This window comes from Cryptosporidium parvum, chromosome 1 (assembly GCF_000165345.1).
Source record: "Cryptosporidium parvum Iowa II chromosome 1, whole genome shotgun sequence".
Lineage (NCBI taxonomy): Eukaryota > Apicomplexa > Conoidasida > Eucoccidiorida > Cryptosporidiidae > Cryptosporidium > Cryptosporidium parvum.
Window position 1 is genome coordinate 423175 of NC_006980.1, and position 15304 is coordinate 438478.

The 15304-nt window shown below is 30.1% G+C and overlaps 11 protein-coding genes across 11 annotated transcripts; 8 read left to right on the top strand and 3 right to left on the bottom strand.

The window, feature by feature from the left end:
* Positions 1 to 73: 73 nt before the first annotated feature.
* Positions 74 to 2095, top strand: cgd1_1810 (hypothetical protein; the record flags this gene model as incomplete). The annotated part of the gene is made up of 1 exon (XM_628020.1): positions 74 to 2095. The coding sequence occupies one exon, from the start codon at positions 74 to 76 to the stop codon at positions 2093 to 2095; it is 2022 nt and encodes a 673-aa protein (XP_628020.1).
* Positions 2096 to 2130: 35 nt separating this feature from the next.
* Positions 2131 to 2709, bottom strand: cgd1_1820 (predicted integral membrane protein, 4 transmembrane domains; the record flags this gene model as incomplete). Its single annotated transcript, XM_628021.1, has 1 exon — positions 2131 to 2709. One exon carries the CDS (start codon positions 2707 to 2709, stop codon positions 2131 to 2133), a length of 579 nt encoding a protein of 192 aa, XP_628021.1.
* A 1170-nt stretch (positions 2710 to 3879) lies between these two features.
* Positions 3880 to 4497, top strand: cgd1_1830 (TB2/DP1/HVA22 family integral membrane protein that may be involved in membrane trafficking, 3x transmembrane domains; the record flags this gene model as incomplete). The annotated part of the gene is made up of 1 exon (XM_628022.1): positions 3880 to 4497. One exon carries the CDS (start codon positions 3880 to 3882, stop codon positions 4495 to 4497), a length of 618 nt encoding a protein of 205 aa, XP_628022.1.
* A 336-nt stretch (positions 4498 to 4833) lies between these two features.
* On the top strand, positions 4834 to 7632 carry cgd1_1840 (hypothetical protein; the record flags this gene model as incomplete). The annotated part of the gene is made up of 1 exon (XM_628023.1): positions 4834 to 7632. One exon carries the CDS (start codon positions 4834 to 4836, stop codon positions 7630 to 7632), a length of 2799 nt encoding a protein of 932 aa, XP_628023.1.
* Positions 7633 to 7647: 15 nt separating this feature from the next.
* Positions 7648 to 8097, bottom strand: cgd1_1850 (G-patch domain containing protein; the record flags this gene model as incomplete). Its single annotated transcript, XM_628024.1, has 1 exon — positions 7648 to 8097. The coding sequence occupies one exon, from the start codon at positions 8095 to 8097 to the stop codon at positions 7648 to 7650; it is 450 nt and encodes a 149-aa protein (XP_628024.1).
* A 181-nt stretch (positions 8098 to 8278) lies between these two features.
* cgd1_1860 (GCN3p like EIF2B,translation initiation factor eIF-2B alpha subunit) lies at positions 8279 to 9409 on the top strand (the record flags this gene model as incomplete). Its single annotated transcript, XM_628025.1, has 1 exon — positions 8279 to 9409. The coding sequence occupies one exon, from the start codon at positions 8279 to 8281 to the stop codon at positions 9407 to 9409; it is 1131 nt and encodes a 376-aa protein (XP_628025.1).
* Positions 9410 to 9819: 410 nt separating this feature from the next.
* On the top strand, positions 9820 to 11280 carry cgd1_1870 (hypothetical protein possibly conserved in apicomplexa, signal peptide, transmembrane domain at C-terminus; the record flags this gene model as incomplete). The annotated part of the gene is made up of 1 exon (XM_628026.1): positions 9820 to 11280. One exon carries the CDS (start codon positions 9820 to 9822, stop codon positions 11278 to 11280), a length of 1461 nt encoding a protein of 486 aa, XP_628026.1.
* Positions 11281 to 11533: 253 nt separating this feature from the next.
* cgd1_1880 (hypothetical protein) lies at positions 11534 to 12145 on the bottom strand (the record flags this gene model as incomplete). The annotated part of the gene is made up of 1 exon (XM_628027.1): positions 11534 to 12145. One exon carries the CDS (start codon positions 12143 to 12145, stop codon positions 11534 to 11536), a length of 612 nt encoding a protein of 203 aa, XP_628027.1.
* A 187-nt stretch (positions 12146 to 12332) lies between these two features.
* On the top strand, positions 12333 to 13066 carry cgd1_1890 (vesicle transport protein, putative; the record flags this gene model as incomplete). The annotated part of the gene is made up of 2 exons (XM_001388120.1): positions 12333 to 12794; positions 12848 to 13066. 2 exons carry the CDS (start codon positions 12333 to 12335, stop codon positions 13064 to 13066), a joined length of 681 nt encoding a protein of 226 aa, XP_001388157.1.
* Positions 13067 to 13259: 193 nt separating this feature from the next.
* On the top strand, positions 13260 to 13973 carry cgd1_1900 (Fur1p like uracil phosphoribosyltransferase; the record flags this gene model as incomplete). The annotated part of the gene is made up of 1 exon (XM_628028.1): positions 13260 to 13973. One exon carries the CDS (start codon positions 13260 to 13262, stop codon positions 13971 to 13973), a length of 714 nt encoding a protein of 237 aa, XP_628028.1.
* A 167-nt stretch (positions 13974 to 14140) lies between these two features.
* On the top strand, positions 14141 to 15136 carry cgd1_1910 (predicted DNAJ protein; the record flags this gene model as incomplete). The annotated part of the gene is made up of 1 exon (XM_628029.1): positions 14141 to 15136. The coding sequence occupies one exon, from the start codon at positions 14141 to 14143 to the stop codon at positions 15134 to 15136; it is 996 nt and encodes a 331-aa protein (XP_628029.1).
* Positions 15137 to 15304: the final 168 nt, after the last annotated feature.

Consider the following 15304-nt stretch of genomic DNA (forward strand, 5'->3'; position numbering starts at 1 on the left):
ATTAATACTATGTTATCTTTTCCTCATATAAACTGCGAAAATTAGCATTTTGAAATCTTAATATTCTGAGAAAATGGAAAATGAAAAAATGAAAGATCAAGAGAATGAATTCCAAGCTGAAGAAAAGGAGTCTCTAGATTCTAGTATTAGAAGCTTTGAGAACAAACCAATTTGTTCTGATGAATCTAGAGAGCTCCAAGATCATGAGAAAAATGATAATTGTTCTGGAGAAAGCTGCAAAGTAAATTCTAAACAAATTGCACAGAATGGCAATATTATTGATGAAAAAACTAATAGTTTTGATATAGACAGTCATAACTCTCAAAATATAACTGATCTATATCTTGATCATAAGACAATTATTACGGAAAAATCTGAAAACAACAGTAATGCGGAAGTCGATCTTACAAATAACCAATCGTATTTTAAAGACTTAGATAATTCAATTGAAAAGGATGATGACAAAAGTCAAAAATCAGCTCAAAAATTAGAGAAAATTAGTCAAACTGAAGAGATGTTTTCTAATAATAAAAATACAATAAAAATGGAATATAAAGTTAATCTAAAAGACAGGAAAGGAGAAATTAAAGAGCTATTGGACAACATCAACCAACTTAAAAGCAAAGCTAGCCAGAATGAAACTTGTATTGTGGCAAAGTTAATGAATTCTAGAGGGGTTTACTGTGGAATGCATACAGAATTATCTCTATATGAAGAATTACTGAAATACTTGTTCTCAAAGCGTGACTTGAACGAGGAGACGTTCGAATCCATTGATATTGAAGATGATGCGTCATTAGTTGATCAGTTCGAAAGCAATACCAGTAATTTATTTCATCTGGGAATAGAGAATACAGAAACTAATACAAAAAGAAAATCAGTTTTCGAAAATATTATAGATTTTGCAGTAAAAAAAGTTTCTATTTACAAAAATTATTCCAAAATATTTGAAAAGCCTAAACAAAATTTTGAAAATGAGCTTCTAAAACCATTGAGTGTGCATTACGATTTATCTAATCATGATAGCGTCACTTTTTTTGAAGATACAATGATTTGCGATGAAAATTTCAATAATTGTTTCGGCCCTTTTCATGTTAATGATGCATACATAAGCTTGTCCAGTAATTATTTAAATCTTAAAATAAATCAGATAAAGAAGGAAATTGACATATTGTCAAGCTATTTAACTAAAAAAGAGTGCCAAATCTTTGAAAAAAGCATCGAGTTTAATTTTTCAATAAATTTTGGCATTAATGTCTTTAATTTATTCGAAAATAATTTATTCGGTTTAATTATTAATGAAAGATTTGATGAAAAAAATGAATTCAAATCAAAAACCAATTTAAAAGGCATAAATTCAAATAATATTCTTGCGTATAAACTGAATTTTTGTGGAATCAGATACCTAAAAGAAAATTTGATGAATAATTTATTCAGAAAAAAATTGCAAGTTATTCAACATAGGTTGGATTCTCTATACAAATTTTTATTGCCTAGAGAAGAGTTCAGTCAAGAATTTAAAAACAAATCTATTGTTAATAGATTAATAAACGTAGAAAATATGCTACTATCTATAATCCCCAAATCTCATTCAGTTGCGGATATTTTTCAAACAAAGATACAGATGGAGAGTAATTTACTTAATGGATTTATAATTAGTGACGTTCGGAAATCAGACTTAAAGAAGATATCAAATCTTGTAAAATCGAAAGTTTCATCTTACGGAGGAAGGAATTCAAAATTTGAAAGTGAAGGATGTGATATTGAAATGAACGATAATGAGTTATACAAAACAGAAGAAAATAAGAAAATTAAATCAATGTTGGAAGAGTTAGATGTGATAAGAAATAAAGAATCTTCCCTTTGTTTGGATGATATATTCAAAACTGCAAGCAGATTAGTGAGGAAAGAAAATACTATTGAGTCTTTTCTATCGAACGTTAAGAGAATTGAAAAATGTGAAAAAATGCATGCAGAAAATCTTGTTAGCTTAGAGAAAATTCAAGGTATTACAAACGAATTATTGGAAATTATGGAAACAAATTTAAATAAAGTCGATGAATTAAATATTGATAATATCAGTGGGAAATTATAGGAAGCAAACTAAAAAAACATAAATATTGTATGAATTTAAAGATTTATTTCAGTAGTACTGGATAGTAGTTCCTTAGGTTCAATATTATTGAGGCCTTCCTCTAATGGCATATAATATCCAATATTGCTTGTGGAATTATTGAATCTAGGATATCCAATATATGCGATATGTAAATTTCCGCCCATTGACATAATTTTTGATTCCCAATCAATGTTATTTATAAGTAATAGAAATATCTTCAAAGATAAAATCGAACAACAAAAATGATTTGTGATTCCAGATATAAAACTTATAAAATTTAAATCTGAAAGCGTAGCATTTTGAATTTCAGCATTAAAGAAATGGACCAAGCATCCAATAATACTTGTAATCGAATATATAATATAGAGTATTGGAACTTGCAGGTGAGTTGTAACAATGCCATTACCCACAAAAAAAAAGATCTCCAAAAGTCCTAAAATTTGATTATTTAAATAGAATAAGCTGATTGCTCCAATCAAAACTTGTAATATTATGAAATAATTTATCAATTTGCATAAGGGGAAAATTATGTTGTAAAGACCGATAAACTGTTCTTCATCTATAGTAAAGAATAAGCTACTCCATACAATCATTGTTAAAGTATAAATAGCTTGAAAGTATGCAAGTCATTCACTGCAGAATAATTTAAAACAAAATATTAATTATACCTTTAAATAAATGTTTAAATTGAAAACAAATATTTTGTGGGAGGGAAAGTTGCATGTACTTCAATTAGTTATGAAAATATTGTATTGCTTCATTATAAATTATTATAGAATCTGTTCATACCTATATTAATTATTATTTAAAAAATTCGAGTATATACTATTTTATTTTCTTATTAATAGCTTTATAGAATTTGTGCTGTAGTAGATATCTAAGCCATTAATTTTTGAACGCAACACTATTATTAGCTAGAGAAGTTCTGAAGCCACTAGGATTGGTTCGCTTATCTACATTTCATTTACCCAAATTCTTAGTTTCTTTGATAGCTTTAATAGTGTTACTAGCTAAATTTTCAAAAACATCATATCATTCCAAACTAAAAATTTGTAGTTATAAAAATACTTTAAGCATTTTCGAGATCAAATATTCAAATAAAGAAATTTTTTCGCTAGGGAAAATCTTTTTAAGTTACTGAAAATTTAAATTCCAAAGGATAAAAGGTCATCATTTTATTAATTAATCAAAACATTTAATAAACAACTCAGCAAGACTAAATATTATTTAATACAAAATGATTTTGTATTATCTAGATACTTAATCAGAGATAATATTTGTATAATTGATCTTTATATGTATGGTGAGTAGATTTTAATAACTATTTCTCATTTGATATATATCTGGGTCTGAAATAAAATCAACTATCTTTTAACATCTTTTTATAAGAAACTCGATCCTAATCGTTTGCACGAAGTTTTGGAATACGATAGAATTAACTAAATGCACATTGAGAATGTAAATTTTAATGTGCTCGATACTACTAATAATTGGTTTTAAAAAGTATATTCGTATTGCAACTTTACTTCATGTGTTAATTTAAAAGATATTTTATTAACCTTTCCCAAGGTTGGATCAATTATCGGGCGGTTACAAATATGAGACTGTAGAATTGGCTAAACAAACAAAGGATCGGGATAGAAAATAAGGATCCATACGTACATACCAGTATTTTATAAATACTGCAAATATATTTAATGCGTTTTTTCATTTAAAAGTTTTTGTCAATCTAGCTAAATTTCTATTTATTAGCCAAAGGAATAATGACGAATAATTGGAGAATGTTAAATTCTAATAAAAATCCGGAATCACTGAGTGTATTTAGTGGTCTAAGTATTGATTTTGAAGCATATTGCAAGGAAATAGACAGCAAGCTTGTCAATATTTCGTGGATAAAGCCAGCTTCTGAATCTTTAGGGTGTAGACCCTGTTATTTAATGTTTGGGGCGGTATTCATATTAGTTCTAATTGTAAGTATGGGTTATGCAGGAGCATTGATTTGTAACCTAGTTGGCTTTATCTATCCTGCATATATGAGCTTCAAAGCTCTAGAAACTCCAGGGAAATTGGATGACAAACAATGGTTAACTTACTGGGTGGTTTATGCAATATTTAATATTTTAGAAGTTTTTATTGATATTATACTTTTCTGGATGCCATTCTACTACTTATTTAAGCTCTGTTTTCTATTTTGGCTATTTTTGCCCCAAACTACAGGAGCCGTAACTTTGTATAATAATATTTTTCGCCCACTGTTAATTAGGTTTGAAAAAAAAATAGATAATACAATTGAAAATGTTTTGGATGTATCAAACTCCGCAAGACTAGTTGCTCAACGATATTCAAAAAAACTACTCGAAGGTTCTGAAAAAATAGAATAATAGTTTACCAAAAAAGGTAGAACTTATTTTATGTGCTTGCAGGAAAACTTGTGTTAATTAAGTTTATTGAATAAGCGTTTACTTTCTAAATATTTTTCCTAGCCATTGACATCAGCTGTGCTTAGTAATCATTGTTGGCGCCAGTTACTGTGGGGGCAAATTAATACAATGTAATGCGAATATAAGTTAGAGCTGAAATTAACATAAGGAGATATTAATTAATTTAAATAGAAAAACTAGATGATTATGGGATCATCATCTTGAGCAATTCTTACTGTTGATTATTATTAATATCGTTCCAGCCTTGCTGGGTTTATATTCAGAGAATACTGAAATATGATTGAAGAAAGCTATTCAAACTTTAGTAAAAGAGGTGATATAGAGAATCCTATTGAAATATTAGATAATGGAACCTTCCAAGATAGGGAAAACTTGAGTGTAACATCAAATAAACATACTGGGGAAGATTCACACAAAGTCATTCCATTTGAATATGGCAACGGATATGGATATTTATATACAAGACTGAAGTGGATTTTGGACAACAATGAAACAAATGGTCAATTTAAGAATGAAATGTACTCTTTACTTGAAACTATTGGCGAATTAAGAGTTTTGGGAGTGTATAATGAGCCATACAAAAAGTATCGGAAGGCATTTGACATTTTTTCAATGAAATTTGATTCTTACAGTGAATACAATGAGAACATTATTGGCGATTTACGTTATCAGTGTTATCAAAGCTCTTCATCTGGTAGGAAAGAGTTAAAAATTATTGATAGAGGCATTAAGGAATGGAGTAAGCGTGATCGAGAAAATAAATTATTGCATTCATACAGGGACGCAATGTCTGAATGGCTAAATAAAAGCGAGTTAGGGATAAATAAAATGGAACCCAAAGCTATTAATAGCGAAAATATTTTTAAAGAAATTATAAATTATTCAAAAGATGTAAACAACCCTCTGCAACAATCACAAATACTATCATTTCTATCAATATCATATATTTCAGAAAAGCTGTTTCCATTTATGTCGGGGCAATTAGCTAATAACACTTCAAGTGGAACGTTTTCATGCGGAGTTCTTAGCGATACAATAAGATCTGAAACACAAAATCCAAATGGCTCTATTTCTTCTATTGAATTAGTTAACGAAAATGCTGTAGAAGATGCAGCTATTTCAATCGAGGAAAAACAAAACCCTTTGAGAACTGATTTCGCTTTGGAGGTAATCCAAAAAAGTAGCGAAAATTCTCTTAATAGTTTAAGAATACATAAAAATGAATCAGTTATGAACTGGATAAAAAGCAACTCTATCAGAAGGCAAGATGCTAACGGTCAAAAGCCTGAACTAATTTACGATAAAATCCGAAAAGAAAGAAAAAAACAACTATCATTAGACAGAGAGAAGATTTTGTCTCAGGGGCTCACTAGAGGTTCATATGATATTAATAAAGATATTTCAAATTCTTCTTTAAATAAGGACTTTATTTTAAAAGAATATTTTACTGATTATTTCTCGATTTACAAATTATTCATTTCTACGAGGGAGAATTTATACAGCCAACGTGAATATTATAAATCAATTCCAATTGTTGGATCTATTCGATATAAGAAACAAAAGATTGACCTCGAAGAAGTAAGAACAAGACAATTTCAAAGCATTTACAATGATGGAATTCACTCCGAACTCGTGAGCAAAATACGAAGAGTCTTAATCTATAGGAGTGAATGGAAACGCCCTCCAATGTACTTATTGATCACTCATAAAGGAAGGCATTGCAAAGGAAATTATCCTTTGGCAAAAGAGGACAACATTAACTATGATATTGATACAGATGAGGAATGGGAGGAGCAATTTGGTGGTGAGGACGTAGAAAATGTTGATGATATACCTGATGTTTACGAAGAAGATGATGACAACGATGCAGTAGCTTCGGGATGGTTAGTTCCAGATGGGTGTTTTCAATCTGATGAACTATTAGATGAGTTCACAATTGGAAATTCAATTAACGATCATCGCGCAAATATGGTAAATCTACTTCCTCTTTCATCCCAATATCCATCTCCTGTCGTAGTTTCATTCCTGAATCATACAAGCGTTGATTTTGGAGTTGGTATTTCGACTCCAAACGAAGAGTATGTAAATTCTATATTAAAAGGTTATTTAATACATTTTACACAAGATATTAGTTGGATATATAGTAAAATGGATACATCTAGATTTTACTTGAGTATTACACCAGATGAATCAAATTTCCAACCCTCAAATATATCAGAAATTTCTAATGCAAAAAAAAACGTCCTCGACTTGCAATTCAAACAAGATTTATCTTACTTTATTCATGGAAAATGGGCGTCAATAAAAAAATTAGTCGACGACTTTTTTGAAATAAATAGCTATAAAGATATTAAAAAGGCGTCAGTTGTTCACTTCATTAAAGAGAATGTAAGAAAAGCAAAGCTTACAGGAGATGTCAAGTTTAGATGGTATGTTAACGAGAATTGTGCGAATCTTGGATTAGATCCAGAAAAGTTGTCAGAATTATTGGCGCAGAGAAGGGCAGAAGAAAAAAATCTTTCTAATAAAGTCGAACTCACAAAAATTACACAAAATCGAGCTTACCTACAGTCAGATGCGGGCTCCCCAAGTCTTAAATATCAGATACAAAATTCTGGAAATTGCCCCAACTCCAATGGAAAAGGAAAGCAGACAGAATCATGTCAATACTTAAATGGCATTGATCCCGAATATTATATTAATCAAAAAATTGTCTCAGAGAACGATGAGAATAACAACATTAATTCGCAATGTAGCTTGAAAAGTACAGATTATGTATTGAATTATATCTCATCCTCTCAAGGAAGTGAACGATCTAGTATCAACAGTCAAGTGATTGATAAGGAAACGCACACAGGAACAGTGTACAATAAAAAGAGGAAATTTTCGACTCCAATAAGAAATGTGCCTGATGATCATTCTAACTACCCATCATTTAACCAAAAAAGAGACGCAGATGAAACGGATGGGGTTGGGAGCATTCGAACAAATACTCCGGAAAGTAAGAAAGGCCATGCATATTTATATAACAATTCACTTATTACACACTTCTTCCCGCCCAAAGCAAAAGGCTAAAGATAGTACTTTATATTAGTAGCGTTTGATAAAGTCCTTTTTTCTATATATTTTAATAGGAAATTTTATGCCCTGATTATTTTTTCCCAATCCCTCTCCTTGTTTCCAGCCCATTTTTTCAAGTAGTTTTTGGCCTATTTCAAATTTGATTTCAGTTTTCTCAACTGAAATTTTATTCTCTGCCGGGGGAGACTCGCTTTTATTTTGGTGTATAGTATAAGTATTTGGTGATTTAGGATCGTATTCCAGATCTAAAAGGTTTCCACTTTTATTCCCACATCGAATATCTTGCCCCTCCATTTCGCAAACTATATTATGGTTTATTGATGAGTCAATGAATATATTCCATGTGTTAGACTTTTTAATTGCGGAAATTTCATCGATACCAGAACTTGACGATGTTTCAGTATCAGGATTGCTTCTTTTTGAAACTGGGGGTGGGAGCCCGAAATATAGGTCATCCATAATTGTATTAATTCATTTTTTTTATATAATTAAATGAATGAAACCTGAATTATTCATTAAAATCGACTCTGCGCCTAGATTGAGGTACAAAAGGACATTTTCTGCGAAAATACTCATTTTTTTTTATTAAATTAATAGAAAAAAAATTAGATTTCTTTTAATATTGTATTTCATTAAATTTATGGAATTGGATTCAATTAAAGCTAATGATCAGCACTGCTACTCAAATGAAAAAAATAAAACAGGGATACCAATATTAACGGGTAGGAACAATGTTGACAAAGTTGTCGAATATTTTTGGGAGCACTTGAAGAGAAACTTATCATTTGAAGCAAATTCAAGGGTTTATAAACCTTTAATATCGGCATTATTTTCACTGTCGAGAGTTGCTTCAGAAAGCCTTGCAACAAACTCGCCAGAACTAATTACAGAAATAACTGCAGCTAAAGAGATTTTAATGTTGAGTTTAAGTGACGAAAAGGCTCTTTATAAGCTTGTTTCTGAGTTTGGTACAACGAATATTTCAATCGCCCCAATTTGTAAAATTTTTGAATCCAAAATACTAAGTTTAGTGCTTGAGGGTTGCGACTCATCCGAATCACAAGTTACATTCTTAAAAAATATAATAATTGAAAAAACAGATAGTTTTGTGAAAAACTTTATTTTTGGAATACAAAAAATGGTTGACTTATCTTTATCAATCTTTGTAAAGGATAGAATGACAATATTAACATTTGGATATAGTGAAAATGTTGAAATGGTACTTGAAAATGCATGGGAAAATTTTAATAAACACTATAATTTGTTTGTTGTTATGCCAAGCGAAGCAAAACAAACCAATATTGAATCTGAAGTCCGTAAAGGATTATATTCTTACCAACAAAGGAAGGTCAGCGAATGGGAAAATGGACTGACTAAAAGGGGGATTAATATTTCTATATTATCTATGGACACAATTTATAATGCAATGAATATTGTGGACTTTGTATTACTGAATATTGAATGCATACTTGAAAATGGATCAGCAATAGGAATTTGTGGGACTGCGGCAATATCTTGTATCGCAAAAAAAGTTTTCAACAAGCCAGTTTATATTGTCACGCATTCAACAAAGTTCACAAATTTATTGCCTTTTAATATGAATATAAATAATATTCTGTCTGACATTACTTACCAGAATCATCAGCTAAATAGCAGTCCAGTTACTTCAATTGTAGATATTTCAGAGAGCTCTTATATTTCAATGATATTTACGGACATTGGTGCAATGACACCCCAAAATGTCTCATTAGAAACTAAACAATATACCTAACAAAAGTTTTCTAATTTTTTTTAATATTTTTTAAAAGAATTCATAAAAGCTGTTGGGAAATACTAAGTCAATGTAACTGTCTCTAGCCGACTTAGTCTGAATCTAAGGAAAACCAAAATAAAACAGGTTTGCAAGATTAATATGTAATTAAATATAGGAACACTTATTTATTGTTAAGAAATTAATCTATGTTATTAGTGTGATTTTTTTTTTTTTTTTTTTTGCAACTTTCAAAAATGTGTACAATATATCTACCAAACACACATTAAGTCCGATTACTTTTCATTTATATGAACTTTTTAAAAAATTGTATAATGCTAGATTATTGATAAATAAGTCAGCAAGAATATATATTTGGTTAAATAAAATCATTTAAAATTCTAAATTTCTCACTAATCAGCTGAATAATAATGGATTTGCTTTACCTTCTATTTTTATCGTTCCTTATTTATGTGAACGGAATAAGAAACTTTCCTACTTTGGACGTCAAAGAATTCAGATCAAATGGTCTATCACACTTTGGGAGAGTTGATGTTGGGAAAATAGATATTATTGAGGCTAACAGTCTTTATGAATCCGAAGAGGTACTTAATAAGCTTGTTTTAGCAACAAAAAGACAACAGGAGCTAAAAGAAAAGGAAATAAACATTAAAGCTGCAATTGGTTCTAATTTGCATAAATTGAATGCAATAAGCGAGCTATTACAAATGTTAATTGAAAAAACATCGATTGAGATTAATGGAGTTGTCACTGAACTTAAAAGTACTGTTAAAGAGTCGGAGAAAACAAAAAATATGTTTTTAGTGCAGCAGAATTACAAGGTTGTACCAACTAAAAAGCTTCCGTTGGCAGAGTATTCAGAATCAGAACTTGATACTTTTTCTAAATTTTCTGCCGGTGGAGAGTATCATGGTCTAGATTGTCCATTAAGTTGTTCTCCAAGCAGCTGCGATAATCAGCCAAAAGAACCAACTCATTGTTTCAAAGCAGAGACCCTAAAAGACGGTACTTTTGCTTCTAACTGTGTACCATTTACGAATCCAAAAACACTGACGTGCCCAAAAGGTTTTATTCGTTGTGCTTTATCACAACCAAGCAGGGGAAATTTATATGAAATACTAAAATCTACGGAGACGAGTACAGAAAATTCTATTAAAACTGTAAACAACAAAAAAAGATCTATTGCAATTTCAGGTAGAAACATGCATCAATGTCTAAGACTGCTAGTTGTTTCCAAGAAAACGAGCTGTAATATAGAAAATATCTTTGCTGCAGTTGACGAGTCAAGACAACTAATTATCCCTAATGGAAATAGTGTATTTCCAACTATTAAAGGCGATGTTGCTTTATTTGAAGATGTTCAAGTTAAGAAGGCAGGAAAATTCCAGCTTTGCCTATTACAATTTTACCAAGATCCTAATATAAGTGGGGGGGAAGGAGCTAGAATTATGGGTTCAGATTCTATTGGCGAGTTGAACGTGTTAAATGAAGATGAAGAAATCAGAGAAGATTTAAAATCCAGCAGCCAGAAAGAAAATACTGAAGTATATGAAAAAGATGAAACTATTGTGGGCGCAGGAATTAAAGATGAAAAAGGCCCTAGCAATCAAGAGGAAGAGAATGAAAAAAAAGTTGTGTTGGAAAATGATGATGGAAATCAGTTGGATGATGATAAAAAAAAAAGTCATTGGGGAGTATTTTGGTATATCTTACCGATTATATTAATTCTATTTTCATCTGGAGCAGGGTTTGCATATTACTATTATTTAAATAATAAAGAATTTGTTCATTCAAAAATAATAAATTTGCCATATCTTAGTGCATTATTTAATGTTCCAAATTCCATTACCCATGAAAACAAGGAAAAATAGTCAGATTAAATTTTTTCGAATGGCTAAATAAAAAATAAACTTGTTTAAATTATATATTGGGAAATCTTTGAATTCAATTTCTAGGATAAATCTATTAAATATTCAAGAATGACCTAATTATTGATGATTCTCTCAAGTTTTTAATGTTTAATATATATTTAAGAAATCTATGAATATTTGAAATATCATTGTATACTATTTTTGGTAAAGGAATTTCTGGGAATAACTTGGAAATCTAAAAAGATATTATTAATTACTTTATTATAATATAAATTACCTGTATTCTTAGTTTGAATAGACTATCTGTAGAGCAAATTAACATGTCATCTTTATCTTCATTAAACCCTGTAATTTTAATCAGAATGTTATTTTTATTTGGCATTGAAATATCTATATCAATTTTATCTACTTCATTTGCGTCTTGCGTAATTAATTCAAAACATTTTGAACCAATACTATCAAATTTGTTCTCTATTTCAAGTTGATTCATAAGAAAAATTTGGTTTGATTCTAAACTTGAAGATTTATTTTCTATCGATTCAAATAAATGGATATCAACAAGGTGTTGCATAACTGCCTCATTTTCGATAATAGATCCACAGAACCTGCATATTATTGCGATTCCAGTTCTACAAATTTGTCTGTATTGTTCAAACTCAAAAAGTAAAGATTCCTGTTTCCTATTAATGGCTACTAGCTTTTCAATTTGGTTCTGAAGAATCTCTTTATTTCTATTACTTTCATTTTGAATCTTTATATATTTCAGTTTGAGCTCTTTTAATTCTTGTTCAAGTATAACAGAGCGTTGGTAATAAAAGTGTGGGGTTTTCCCGTTTTCATCTATGCAACTGTTTAAATTTTTCATCAGCACAGAAACATATATTATTTTATATTTATTATCTTTGATAGTAATGCATAAGTTGCAATTGTGGGGATTTAAATTGTTTGCAGGGGGTATGTTGCCGGTTGAAATAACAAAGAAAAAATGAAATTGTGAAAAACTTTTTAAAATTAAAAGTTAAAATAATAAATAAATATAAAAATATATTATAATGTGCGAAACAACGTTCATTGGGAGAGCTAGCGATGGCCTAATTCTTACTGAGACTTGGGATGATTTAAGCTCCAACAGATCTCTGCAGAGTTATAAGCACCAAGCTAAACAAATATTAAAAAGCATCGGGAATGATCAAGGAGTAGAAAAATGTTCTATTGATAGTGGAAATTATGTCTTCCACTACATTGTAAATGATGGTATTATTTATATGACTTTATCGGGAAAGTCATACCCGAAGAAGTTGGCTTTTTCTTTTCTAGATGAAATAAAAAGGTTATTTATTGAAGAACTAGGGAGAGAATTTGCAAATAGAGATGAATTCAAGAGCCTGATTGATGCAATAGATAAGCCGTATTATTTCATAAAGTTTGACCGAATAATTCAACGATGCAAATCCGAATATAAGGACCCAAACTCGAACAAGTCGCTACAAAAACTAAATGACTCGCTAATTGAGGTATGTTTACTACTTGTTTTTAACCATAATGCTCAAAAAAATTAACAATTCAGGTAACTAATATAATGAGAAGAAATGTGGATGATATTTTACTGAGAGGTGAAAATCTTAATGATGTTGAAAGAAAAGCCAATGATTTAAAATTTGCATCCCTGGAATTTTCTAGAGCTGCAAAAAAGCTTTCATTGCATGCATTAATTCAAAAATATGCACCAATATTGGCCTTATCGGCTATAGTTTTGATCATCATTATATGGAAGCTTATTTTATAAATTCAAATTTCTAAATTGCGGAATAAAAAAAACTTTGAACATTAGCGCCATAACTTTTTTTTTGAAAAAATTTTTGCAAGTATTACGTTTAAAAGTGCTTTATAAATTTTACTTAAAATCAATAGTAAACTCAATTGAGAGCTTTCAATCATTTAATTTAGTATATCTATTCTCTATATTTTTGGTTTAATCTATGAATTTTATCGTATCCCCAACAGAACAAGAGCTTTACAGCGAGTTAAGTTCTAAATATCCGAGCCTGCACATTTGCACTCAAACACCACAACTAAAAGGAGTTATGACAATACTTAGAGATGCAAACACTTCAAAAGAAGACTTTGTGTTTTACACAGATAGAATATGTAGAATTGTTCTTGAACATGCTTTAAACCTTCTTCCTTATGATTATAAGGAAATTAAAACCCCAAATGGAATCGAAGTCAAGGGAATTGCATTTAACACTCCCATCTGCGGCGTGAGCCTAATAGGATCTGGTGAAGCGATGGAGAATGCGCTTAGATTTGTATGCAGAGGATGTAGAATAGGGAAGGTGTTATTAAATAACTCTTCTGAAAACGAATTTGACAACGCTATTTCTGCAGCATATGTAAAATTACCCGAAGATGTCTCAGAAAGAGTTGTAATCGTAATGAGCCCAGTGTTAGGAACTGGTAATTCACTATGTTGTTTGATAGAAGTGCTGATAAAGAACAATGTAAAAGAGAAAAATATTATTTGTATGGCACTGCTTTCGTCAAAATTAGCAATCGAACGAGTTTTCTCACAATTTCCAGAAATCAGACTTGTAATCTCCTCAATAGATTATAATCTTGATGAAAACATGCAGGTTGTTCCTGGAGTTGGTAACTTTGGCGATAGATACTTTGGAATTAAATGTAGCAAATAACTTATAATTTTTGTTTAATTATTTGTAAACTCCCGCATACTATATGCATGCAATCTATAACTAATTCCAAAATTAGTGAATAAAAATGATAGAAAAGACTATAAGCTCGAAATTGTGTTTATTACGTACTATAATATGCCAATCTTCTTATATATTGAAAAGTTATTATGAATTTAATAAATAAACTTTACCGAATATATAAGAGAGAAAAAAAGGAGGACTTAAGAATAAGTGACAAAGAAGAGCCATTAATAATATCAAAAACAAGAATGGCACTATTAGAACTAGAAATTAAAACTTTAGCTTACATTCTTTCTAGAGAATTAAAAACGAGTTCTCAAATTTCTAATCTATCCGAAATCAAATGGGCAGAAATTACCACTGATGACTTGGATAGACTTGAATCCATCTTGTTTGAAAATGTCTACGAAATAGAAATTAACCCGATAGTTAAGTCATTAATCTCTATTTTGAGAGGACTATTAGATACACGTAACAAGTTTTTTAATGGCAAAGCGATGCCGTTCTATGTAAAATTAAAGAATGAGAATGTTCAAAGTACATTTATTTTAGAAGAAAGCGTTAATTTTCCATTTAGAAACGATAGATTAATCAAACAATGTGAAAATATAAACTCTAGTAATGCTACTCCAAAATCATATTTCTCTTCAAGAACCCCAAGAAACCTTCCAGACTTTAATCAAAAGGTAGAATTGCCAATTAAAAGTAGGTCGAACCATATAAATTTAATTTCTTCAACTCCAAGAAGTACTTCGTGTCAAACACCTAGGACAAAGAATCACATGAAACATACGAATTTAGATTATTCTACACCAAAATCCGAAATAAATAAAAAAAATTATTATATTTTTAGTGATTCAAATACCCCAAGAAGAAGCTCAAAAACTGGAATTTGTGGCAATTCGAAAATATCTAACAACCAGCAAGGAAGTATAATGGCAGCAAAAGCGCTGCTTGGGTTAAGTGTTAATATACCTGCAACTGAGCAAGATATTAGAAAGGCATATTTGAAGGCAGCAATGAAGTGGCATCCTGATAAGATGAACTCAAGTACAAATGGGAAATCGCATATTTGTTTTACTGCAATTCAAAACGCAATGGAAATATTATTGCAAAATATTTCCAAAAATGGAGAGGTTTAAAATTTCAGTAATTTGGTACAAACCATTTTTGAAAAAAGTTTATTGGCCATCTGAAAAATAATTAATGCAAATCAAGTGGCGGGAATTTTCAAATTTGTCCCCGCATTACATAATTGCATGTAATAACTGTCCATATGGAAGACTTAGATTAAAAAGATTTATTTAATT